The 11,869-nt window shown below is 39.3% G+C and overlaps 1 protein-coding gene across 1 annotated transcript; it reads left to right on the forward strand.

The window, feature by feature from the left end:
* On the forward strand, positions 1-10,883 carry LOC103713333 (probable plastid-lipid-associated protein 14, chloroplastic). Its single transcript, XM_008800220.4, has 13 exons — positions 1-500; positions 587-630; positions 743-821; positions 948-1,064; positions 1,316-1,498; positions 1,588-1,674; positions 4,457-4,563; positions 4,670-4,757; positions 5,846-5,926; positions 6,045-6,121; positions 6,400-6,535; positions 6,804-6,866; positions 10,072-10,883. The coding sequence occupies exons 1-13, from the start codon at positions 174-176 to the stop codon at positions 10,648-10,650; spliced, it is 1,968 nt and encodes a 655-aa protein (XP_008798442.2). The 5' UTR covers positions 1-173; the 3' UTR covers positions 10,651-10,883.
* Positions 10,884-11,869: the final 986 nt, after the last annotated feature.

Consider the following 11,869-nt stretch of genomic DNA (forward strand, 5'->3'; position numbering starts at 1 on the left):
ACACGCGGTGCTCTCGCGCCCCCGCCCTCTCCCTCTCCCTATATATATGGTCTGGTCACCACCCTTAGCCCTCGCTTCTTTTTCCCCCGTTCCTCTCCACTCCCCGAGGCTCAGGCCTCCCTCCCTCCTCTCTTCTAGGGTTTCCTTCGCCCGAATTCCATTGATCCTCTCCGATGGCCCTCTGTGGGATCGCCGCCTTCCACCCGGTGGCGGATGGCTGCGACTCGCGGCCTTTCCGCTGGTCCAGCGTGCTCGGCGAGCCCTCTCCGCCGCGGTTCTTGGTCGGATCGCCACCGTTGAGGGGCTGGAGAGCGAGGTGCTCCTTGGGGAAGATCGCGTCGGGGCCCGAGTCCCGAGGCGCGGCGGGTCGGACGGGCGGTTCCTCCTCCGCCGTGGAGGGCGCGCCGTTCCCGGAGGAGGAGGAGGTGGGCCCCGTGATCAAGTTCAAGATGTCCGACTTCGCCGTCTCCGATCAAGTCAGCGTCGGCCTTCAAGGGAGGGTGCGCGGCTTTCTTTGGATTCGTATTTAAATCTTGATTTAAATATAAATGTACCTATTTAATTATTTGTAGTAGTGCATGTTTAGTTGGACGAGGTGATCTTTGAGGCAACAGTTAGAGATCCCGAGAGGTGAGTAGAGTTTGTTGTGGAAATTTGATCTCAGCGGATTTTTTGATTCTTTTTGCCTAAAATTGGAGAAAAGCTGAAAGTTTTGATTGCGGATTGGTGGACTTTTGTACAGCCCGTTGTACAATTCGAGAGTCGTACTTCGACAGCTTACCAGCATGCAAGCGAGGCGCAGAGGTCGACGTGCATTAGAGGTTTGCTTGATCTGACTCATTGAGCAAGATTTAATAATCTCACGAGTACAGTCTTGATTTTTATCAGGACCGATTTCAAATGAAAAATTTTACACTAAATGTCTTTTGTTTACTGATGCCGTTCAGGTGCTGAAGAAGCTCGCTCCGCGTAGGATCATGTATCACTCATATGCAATGCAAGTTCATGGTTATGTGTCTCCATCAGGCAGTGGGGATGATGACTCCTTCACCCTAGTGCACGGGGTGTGTGCCTATGTCCTCTGCTGCTATAACTTCTTAATCATATGCAAATATTTTAGTTGATAATTGCTAGACCAGAGATTTTTCATCAAGATACGTCGATCTTTAAAGGAACTAACTCTCATGATTCAGTTATGTTTAATGTTCGTGAACCTTGACTTTGAAAATAAACAAATTTGGTATGCCTTGCTGTGGAATTAATTTTTTGAAGACAGTTATAAATGGAGGATGATGTGGTTACTCTCATTCTGCAGTATCATGGAAGTTATTCTCTAAGGCACTGGCTTCAGCTCTCAGATTGGCTTCCAACCTTGGAAGCCACCCTGGCATTGGATGAAGAATATGTCAGAAGGGTAGGGGATGACACAGTAGGAGGGCCTGCTGTTACCCGACAACTGCGTCTTACCAGGATTTTGATGAGAGACCTTTTGATTGGTGTAAGCATGTTCCTTTCACTTATAAGTGCATTGGATATCAGTAATTTTCTGCTGCTGTTTATTATATGTCTGCTGTATCTGGACTGCAGGTGAATTACTTACATAGTCATGGGTTGGCCCATACAGAGTTAAGGCTGGAAAATGTGCATATAAGCCCAGTTGACAAACATGTCAAAGTAAGCAGATATTTGGTTCACCTTTTAAAGTTTAAATAGTAATGCCATATGTTTCATTGCAGAAGTTGTTTAGATATGATGATCTGGGTTTAATGCAGAAGAGTTGCGCATTCAATTGATTTTGGAATTTAGAATCATACTCCTTTTAATTTTGTTAGAGCAGGTTAATGTGATTTTGAACAATTGACGCACATTTTGACACCATTGATTTGCACCAATATACAATAAAGTATAGTCAAACAGTTCAGACTTCAAATGCAATATGATGTCAAAGTATTAGTATCTATATCAGGAATTAGAAGGTTTTGTATCTATGGACTACAACCAACTTAAGAGCCATTTGGATGCATGATTATGTTACCATTGTGATATTACCTACCAGTGGAGGAAAGACTTTGAAAAGGAAGTAAGAAGGTGAAGGAAGTTGAGGATCAATTGAGGTCGTAGAACCCATTATACCAATATTTCAGGGATACCAAAAAATTCATGATTCCATTGTCCTAAATTTTTTAGGTTTATATGCCCTTTAACTTCTTGTTCTTGATTTCATCTTACTGGACAACTCTCATTTGCTTGGGAGATTGCACAAACACAAATTTTGTTCTTTGGAGATCCAGAGAGTACCTTTTGGTATTAGTCCCTCATATGATACAATATCTCTCAGGATTCAGTCCTTATCTGTTTTGATGCAAGCAAATCAGTGACAGATCAACGGAGTATTTAGATGAATTACCTTTTATTATTTTATGCTGCAGGCACTCAACCAACATTTTCCTGAGTTTTCATGTGCATCTTCCGCCCTCTTTCTCTGGTGAAGCCTCTTCTAGCTTCACTAGACACATTGATACAAGCAAGGAACATGGTCAGTGGTCTGATAAATTCTGATCACCCAGGCCCCTTGTGAAATGCAACCAAGCAAAATCTTCTTGATGGAGTTCATGGGAAATAACTTTATCAAGGCCTGATATGGTAATTCAATCTATAATGAACCTTTATAAAAAATAATCAACCTACGTTGATCCTGTTTGGTCGACCATTAGCCTTGGTTGATGGCGCAAGAAACCTTTAATCTTACACATGTTTACTTGACTTTCTTTCCACAACTTATGCTATTCAGGTTGCTAACTGGAGTTCCATTTTAACTGAACTTTGAAGATCTCCTGATAAAGAATATCTTGACATATGAACAGCAATAACAGACTTTTATGCTTGGAACTGCAAGGAGTCATAGTCGTCAAAAATGTATGTTTTGGATATGGCCCAATTGTGTAGCAACAATAATTGGTGAAATACTTCACAGTGGTGAGCATACCACTTACATTAATACCATCGATATTGATGAGAGTATATATTTACAACATATCAGCAAGTTCTTATTATACAATTACTCCTTTAAAACTTGTAGTGGATTACTCATAGCAAGTTTATCAAGGAAGCATGGGAGATATTGAGTTTAGTGTATAATTAATATCCTACCAGGTGGTGATTTCTAACAGAACATCAATCTCTCATGCCTAAGCAGCTCTTGCAACATTGGATTATAGAAAGCTAAATAACATTGTGTTTTCACACTAGAGAGGATATACATATATATATCTGACAAAAGTAAGCTTCATTAAGAAGACTTTTTTTCTTGAAAGTTCCAAGCAACCCAACACCCTTAAGATTGGAAGTGTTTTACTTCAGTAAAACACCTATGAATATTGAAGTGCAAAATGTTGACCTATGAATATGGAGCAAGCAATTGGTTCATCTTCAGATATTACGTGCACCATCAGCAGTTGATGCACGAGGTACAGATCCTAGAACCTTGTTTTTATAGTAAACAATATTCTTTTTGTTGTAATTAATAGGTTTAGGATTATAAATTTTCTGATGTGGTTTTCCTTTTATTTTAGAGTCTAAGGTTGGATGGATTTCTCTTAAGTTTGGGATAGGCTAGTAACAAACTCTAGTTGAGGAAGTGTCTAATATTATGTAAAATTGTAACTATTGTTTGTGACACTGAACTGATTTGCATCGTAAACCAACTCAAGAATGGTACATGTATATTCAAGTTTAGAAATTCTACATATTTTTTTTCGTTTTTCAATTATGTTAGAAGATACGTGAGATATAGATCATATTAGCAAAGTTTCAGGTCAATTACGTGTTAAGTAAATTGGGGATTTATTAAATTTAAAGCATTGTTAGGGTTGGAATAAGAAGCACTGCCTGTAGGAGTAAGGTCATTTTAGCAAGCAGTGGTTAATTATGATTTAGTTTATTGACCCCTTTGAACTCTAAATTTTCCTTCAATGTGATTGTTGAACCCCAGCCATACATAAATATTCATAGTTAAAATTTTTGGGCATTTTGTTAATCAAACAAGGGACAAGCATGCCATTTCGATATCAGTTTCAAAACTTTATGGAACCTCACTTGAAGATGGATACTTTTACTCTTGAGTAGGGGAGGTAAGGCAAAGTTCAAGTATCAACAGTTTAGCTAAAAAATTGTGTGTACGTGTGTAGAAAGACAAATATACAAACATATTATTGTTCATGCATGCATGCACATGCAAAAACAAATGTGCTGTGTTAAAGATATGGGCCTATATTGGGCAATGAAATATTGCTCTGAAGTTGCATTCAGTGTGGGCTCAGTCATTTAATATATATATATATATATATATATATATATATATATATATATATATATATATATATATATATACTGGTTCATGTTGTAGTTTTGGCATTTTTTTTAGTAATGCAGACATTATTAATACGATTAGTATTAGGTGGGCATTCTTGGAAATGCAGTTGATTTCTTTGACAACAGTTCAAGTGATAGCATGGTGGAGGGAAACACTGACAGGAGGAGATTGATGATCGCATTTGACATGAGGTATGAAAGCAAACATTTTGAGCTAATGGGTTTGTAAAGGTCTATGGTATTACATACCTTATCTCATTGCAATTTTGAAAAACTCTATTTTCAATCTGTTGCCTAGATGTGTTGGTTTCATCATGGCAAAATTGGTCCTAAGGGAGCTCATGGATGCTTCAGTCTTCCTGAAATTTAAGTCTTTTTTGAATAAGGTTTGTTTCTTAGTTTTGTATGAAGAATTTTTCTTGCTTATAAATAAAAAGAAACTGTACAAAGTTACCTGTAAATACTCTTGCTCTTCCACAATATTGACATGGCACTTCTTTAGGATGTTCATTTATTGCTTTGCAACTGAAGTAAAATATATAGCATAACTTCCTATATTTATTGTGCAAGTACTTCAACTGAACCCATGATATGTATCAATGGTGTTGTTATCGTATGCCCTCACAACCTCCATGTCAGTCATTTTAGTTTGATATGCACTTCATGTATAGTGTCCTTCCGAGAATGCTCAGTTGTGTGGGTTCCTTCATTAGCTGTTTTCTGTGAATATTTAAAAAGCTGTAATTTGGTTATGCAGCATAGGTTTATGAGCACTCAATTCAGGCTTTTCTGGGATTGAATGAGTTGCATGGGATAGTTTACAAAACTAGTAGCAGTAGCAGTAGCTGTTGTCATTCTTGTAAAGGACTCTGTTGTGAAATTCCAGACAGGTTGTATATGTTTTAAGAACAATATTCTTCAATTATGAAAATTGATTTTGGTAACTCTAAACTCTTTGGTTGAAACCGACATATGGAGATGGAAATCATTGGGTATTGATTTAACACCAAGGGGACATGTCAAACTATTTATATTTGTAGGACTTTTTTAGCAATCTAGTCTAGTGGAATGTAGGTGGAAAGGAGTGACAACTGGAATGGGTTAGATTATGAATTCAGGTGCCTATGGTTTGATCCAATTATTCATTTGATGAAAGTAATATTGTATTGTCTGTCCATAAAATAATCATCACTTTTGAATTCTCATGCCTTTGAGATACCCCTGGATGGTGCAGAAGATAAAACAGCTATGACAGATCTCATGTCTTTTTTTTTCAAAAAAGAAGAAGAAGAAACAGCTGGGACAAATCTTACTATTAGATTCATCTATTAAATGGTGAAATCAGACCTTGAAAACTTTCAACATGGATAAATTTTGTGTAGAACATGAATGCTTCTGGCCCTCGTTTTCTGCTCATTTTTATAAGTCGACTCCATGTTAACATGGAATAACCATCATGATTGTGTGACCACAGGGGAATAACCCATCATGCCTGCGTGAGTTTCTCTTGCCAATTCTATGCCGAGACTCTCCATCTGGAAATGCTGGTTTGCAAGTTAATATCAATTTACATTCTATAGCTTCTAGCATAGTTGAATTATGGAAACTTTAGTAAACATGGTTTCTTACCTCCATATCTATAATATGTTAAAATGATTTTTGTCTTTATTTAGATGCTGGACAGGAACTGGGGTGCCGGATGGAATCTTCTGTCACTGCTGCTAGCAACAAAACCTTCTGCAAGGATAAGGTAGATTTTGTAGCAAAAAGCCACTATATATAGCAAAGAAAAGATTATTATTTTTCCTTGTTTAGTTAGTATATCATGTGAATGCTGTCAACAATTCAGTTATGCAACACATTCTTTTTGTTAAGACCTTATCTTCTTGCCCTTTGGAGAGTTACTTTTTCTTGGTTCCTATCCATCATTACATGAGAGGGAATGATTTGTAAGCACATCATACATCAAATTCCACATATTTTTTACATTTCTACGAGTCATGCTGATTCTTGTCCGTTTTCAAACAGTTGCTTGGATGCGCTGAGGCATCCCTTTCTGTGTGGGCCTAGATGGCGTGTACGCCCATCTATGCACGTCATCAGGTGGGGTTTAGGTTCAACAGCTGTTCGGATGGCAGAAGATTACATCTATGGCCAACATCAGGTATCCAAATTCCTGATATATATGTAAGATAGAACTTCATGATGATTCTGCTACAATGCAGTTCGAACAAGTTTGTTTAGCTTAAATCCATTGTAATATAATTATGAAAAGGGTAATGCTCTAGAGACTACTGAGAAGACCCTCCTTTAGAGGTATTGGCCCTACAAGAGGGAAAGCTGGTGGTATATAAAGCATTACCATGATAAACTCATGATGCTTTATCACTGCATTAGATTTTTTAACTGTTTCTTTTTTTTTGTGGTTACAGCGTAGCCGGATATCTTATTTCATTGAATTGATGGAGTTGCTAAACCCCCATCCAAGACGAAAGGTAAAAACCAGCCTAAACTCTTCTTGATTTTTCCTGTTTTTGCTAGGTTTCTCAGGGCTTTGGATTTGTTTTTTCCCACACGTATGAGGCATCCATGTTGTCAAAGCTGGAGTTAAATTTTGGCAATCAGAAGTTGCTATTTCCACAAATGAGACTATTCTTCTTTCATGTTTATCTTGATATCTTTAGGATATATAATTGATTTTAATTATATTTGAGATCATTAGGCATTGTTTTTATATTTTTAAATTTTCCTCTTTGCAACTGATCATGGATGAGATCTATCAGAGGTGTCTAGGTTCTTTTTCATGCCTCAATAAGAGAGGATTTTAAATTTGTTGAGCAATTGATATAAATAAAGTAAAAGATTGATATATAGGAAGTAATGAATAGATGTCATTAAAAATAACTGTGATACAATATGATAAAAGAGGAGGAAGAACAAGTAGTCGCCACTGTTCAATCATGATCGATTCTATCTCTTGAATACCATATAAGAGTTAGTCGATGCCTTTGCTTGTAGGTGAGACTAGAGATGCATTCCTTATGATAGAAAGATGTCAACCACCTACTTCACAAGTCACTCAAACTTCATGCATGAGTAGGTTGACTCTCCACTCTATGGGTCCTTCGACCTTCACATGCAAACAAGTTGAACCTTCAATTTATGGGAACCTTAACATCCATGGGTAGAAGTGGAGCTATGTGAGAGCCGATTAAATATTTGCTCTTTGGGTAGAAGTGGAGCTATGCCTGTTGATGGTTGAAAGATTATTCATTGCCAAGAAAGGCTTTGAATCCTGGAATCCTAAGAGGGGGACGGCAAACCAAGCACTCCATAGAATTGTAATCTAATAAGGCAATGAGCTACCAGTGGAACTGTTGTATGTGTTGATTATATTGAAGCAAAGGTAATTCTTATGATGGGATGAAAGGGTAGTTATTGCTAAAAATAACTTCACCTGGGCAGTTTGTTCCGTGAAATACCATCCCTTGATGGTTTAATTCAGCAAAACCACCTACATTTGGTCTCATAGACATGTGGCAGGCGACCAATAATGATATATTCCAAATGTCATGCATAAGTTCATGAATAACTTGACCAAAACTACGGCCGATCACCATTGTTGACTCACAGTATATCAATCTATTTAAAGTATGGTGTAAACATTTGACCTACTCTTTTCTCTCCCTCAATAAAGTGAAAAAAGGTATCAGATCTTGGAGATCTATTTTGGATCTTAAAATCAAACCCCTTAGTAGGGAAGGGAATCACAAACCATTTTCCTCTGTTGTTTGTGGTAGGAACAAGGTGTGACCTGGCTGGTGTAGCAAACCCTTTCGTAGTGTGTCTAGGATCTTTTTAATGCCTCTGGAGGACTTTAGATTTGGTGAATGATTGATATAAAGAAAATAGAAGATAGATAGAGAGAAGTAACAAATACATGTGACTGAAGATATAACTTCATAAAAGAATTAATCATGGCAAAAGGAGGAATAAATCATCTCCATTGTTCCAATCAGGATCAGCGGAACCATCCCGAATCGGATGGTTTTAGTTATACCGAGCCGTTCCGGCAGTGGACCGGGACGGTTCCAGCAACGGAACGAAATCCGTTGCTGGAGGGGGAGAAGGAGAAGGAAAGAGAGGAAAAGAGAGAACGAGTGGGGAAGGGAGGGAGATGGAGGGAGGCCGACGAAGGGTGGCGGAGGCCGGCATCCCTGTAGGAGGCGGAGGCCGTGGCTGAGTTCTCTATTTCGTTCGAAACAAGGGTCCAACAGCTAAAAAATTTCGCGATTTTTAAGTGAAGTCGGCAAATTTCGCGATATTTAAGTAAAATCGGCAAATGATTTGCCTACTTCACTTAAAAATCGCGAAATTTTAACAGCAAGATCCCTGTTTCAAACGAAACAAGGGACCCTGGCTGCGGCCTCCACCTCTTGATCGAGTGTCGGCCTCCGACGGCCCTCCACCAGCTTCCCTCCCTCTCTTCTCCTTCTCTCTCTCTCTCTCGCTTTTTCTCTCTCTCGTTCGTCCTCTCCCTCTCCTCTACTATGTCGGTGCGGGCACAGCACAAGCCGGGCCCGGCCCGGCACGGTGCGGGGCCATACCGACCTGTGCCATCGGGCAACCGATTCGGTATCCGGTACCAGCATAGCAGACCATGGTTTCAAACGGACCAATTCTGTCACTTGAACCCCAGAGAGAAGAATAAGTCGACTCCTTTGCTTGTAGGCGAGACTCATGCTGCTTTCTTGATAACAGAAAGATGTTCGCCACCAACTTCACAAGTCAATCTTAACTCTATGCATGAGCATGTTGATTGTCCACCCTATAGGTCCCTTGACCTCCATGTGCGAATAGATTAAACGTTCATTCTGCGAAAACCTCGACATCTATGCAAAAGTAGGTTGGACCTTCACTCTTTGGGCCGCTCGTCATCCATGTGAGAGCAAACTGAACCTTTGTGCTCTGGGCAGACTTGGAGCTGCACTGATAATTGAAAGATCATTTACCGCCAAGAAAGCCTTTGAATCCAAGAATCCAAGGAGGGAGTCGTTAGACCAAGTGCTCCATAAGATTTTAAAAGCTGACTGTAGAAATGTTATATGTAGATGTGTTGAAGGAGAGAGGCAATCGAAGTCATCTGCATACTTTTTATGATAGGAAGAAATGGTAGTTATTGTTGGTAGTAACTTCCCTAGGTAGTTTTTCCCATGAAAAATCACCCCTTGGTGGTAAAATTCAGCAGAAACCACCTCCATGTGGCCTCTTTAAATATGTGACAAGTGGCCAATAATGATCTGTTTCAGATTTCGTGCATGTGTTCATGAATTATTTGACCAAAGCTATGACCAATTTATGATTGTTGACCCATGCTATATCGGTCCATCTTATTTTTGGTGACAAACAGTTTAAGTGGTAGCCCTTTTCAGTCGCCAGCTTTATCAAAAAAGGCTTGCAGTTCAATCATGATTAAATAAGTGTCCATAGTTGTTTATAGAACAGAAAGGAGGGAGAGATGGGGACTGTTTTTTTTTTTTTTTTGAAATTTTACGTTCCCACCCACCAGTGCGCGCGCATGCACTTTATGCATGCTTGTACATATATATACATATAATGCACATACGAACATACCTCATGCAAATATGATGGTTCATCTATTAGATAGATTGATTGTTATATATATTTTTAAATCTGCAGAGCTGGCTTGAATTCCTGCCTGGTAGGTGGCGCCTAGTGTACTCTACAGGAAGACATATAGGACTGACACTTCGTCAACCTTCCTCTAGAGTCCTCATTGGCAATGCATACCTCACCTTTACAAGATCTACTGGTTCAGATTTCCCTGCATTTTCAATTGTTTCGGACATCAGCTTCAAAGTCATGCCCAAATCTCAGTGGCCTCATGACAAGGCCGGTGCTCCTGGAAGTCTGGATATCAAGTCTTCAGTCAGAATAGCCCCTGGACGAAGGTTTTATCTCAAAGAAGAAACTGAAGCCAAGTGGAAGAGGGTTGGTCACATCAAGGAGCCTCCATCCAGCCTCCCTGCAGTTAAACTTCTTGTAGAGGGAATTGATATATCAATGAGGATTGGCTCTTCATCAAGTATTGATTCCGCCAAGAGTGTGCTTCACGAGGTTCGAACTCAGATCCCACCTGAAATGTTTGATGTGTCCGAACTTGTTTGTGGGACTTACGTGGACTCAAGAATGATGGTTCTTCGTGGGGTCAATGGATCAGCTTTGCTTTTCACCAGATCTTGTTTGACAACTACATGAAAGTCATAATTGCTCATTGTTTTTCTCGATTTGTCCATTCCTTTGTATAATCCCAAATCCCTTGGTTTTACTTTATCCTCTCCCTTCAATATCTCTTCTTTCAAATGGACTCCTATCAAATTGTTGTGTTACTAATAGCTTCTTCAGGTGTAATTTTCCATTATTTTTCTTGACATGTACATTTGTTTGTATAATCCCAAACCATTAATTCTACTTTATCCTGTCTTTCAGCATCTCCTTTCAAATGGTTTATGTAAAATTATTTTCTAACTAATAGGATCACGTTAAATTTTGTTAACGAGTTATCCTTCTCATTAGTCACCAACTCAAGCACTCAAACAAGCAGAACTTTTTTACTTCATCTGGATATTTGACTGGAGTCCTTCAATAACTACTGTAAATATTATCCATTAGTTCTGCTTGCACCGAAGAAAAGATTGAGGATTGTGATACAGACTACATGGCGAAAATAGACGAGAAATGAATTCATGGTGCGTGAGGTATGGTGCGCCTGCAAGGAAATGCCAAGAGCTGCAAAGTGGATAAAAAGTTCCCCAAGCTTTCATCTGCAACATTTCCTGTAGGAGGATCTCGGTGCCACAATAAAACAAGGGTCACTTTTGTGGTACATAACTTGAGTTTTAGCTGCAGAATGACAGGGACGGGTGTAATTCACAAGCTACTTGCAAATGAGCTAGTATTTGACTGAAAATTCAGCTTGCGTGCTTGAATGGTAAACTAGTTGAACTTAAGCTGGATTGGTTTCAGCTCGAAACTAGCCCTTACCTTCGCATCATGGTCTCCATTTTGGCTTCTACCACGGCCTATCTTTGCCTCCACCCTCAGCAGTCAGTCATGTCTCAGTGCTTCCTCCAACCATGTTGCTCTCGCCTAGAGGCTACGTAGATAATCCAATAGAATTAGGCTATAAATCTTCTGCTGGATTCATAGATTAGGCAGCTTATTTGAGCATGCCTATGTCAAACCAATCGCCTCAGCCTGCATCCTACGGTAGTAAAAAATAAAAATAATAATTAAAAAAAACCCCCTCCAAGGATGCCTTTCCTATTGCCGGTGAAGGATGGAGATTAAGAGCGTTGAGTGTCATGAACTCACCCAAAAACTTTAGCTGCTAGGAAGAAGACCGGCTCCAACTAATAAATTCATAGAACACCCTTTTTATTAGTCAATATGGGACTATAATATTGTCCCCCATCCA

Source organism: Phoenix dactylifera, chromosome 4 (genome assembly GCF_009389715.1).
Source record: "Phoenix dactylifera cultivar Barhee BC4 chromosome 4, palm_55x_up_171113_PBpolish2nd_filt_p, whole genome shotgun sequence".
In the NCBI taxonomy this organism is placed as follows: domain Eukaryota; kingdom Viridiplantae; phylum Streptophyta; class Magnoliopsida; order Arecales; family Arecaceae; genus Phoenix; species Phoenix dactylifera.

Bases quoted from the DNA above. Each gene is read 5' to 3' on its own strand.
- LOC103713333 (XM_008800220.4), top strand. From the start codon at position 174: ATGGCCCTCTGTGGGATCGCCGCCTTCCACCCGGTGGCGGATGGCTGC. The intron at 5,927-6,044 runs GTTAATATCAAT...GTCTTTATTTAG, and splicing joins CTGGAAATGCTGGTTTGCAA to ATGCTGGACAGGAACTGGGG. The intron at 6,867-10,071 runs GTAAAAACCAGC...TTAAATCTGCAG, and splicing joins ACCCCCATCCAAGACGAAAG to AGCTGGCTTGAATTCCTGCC.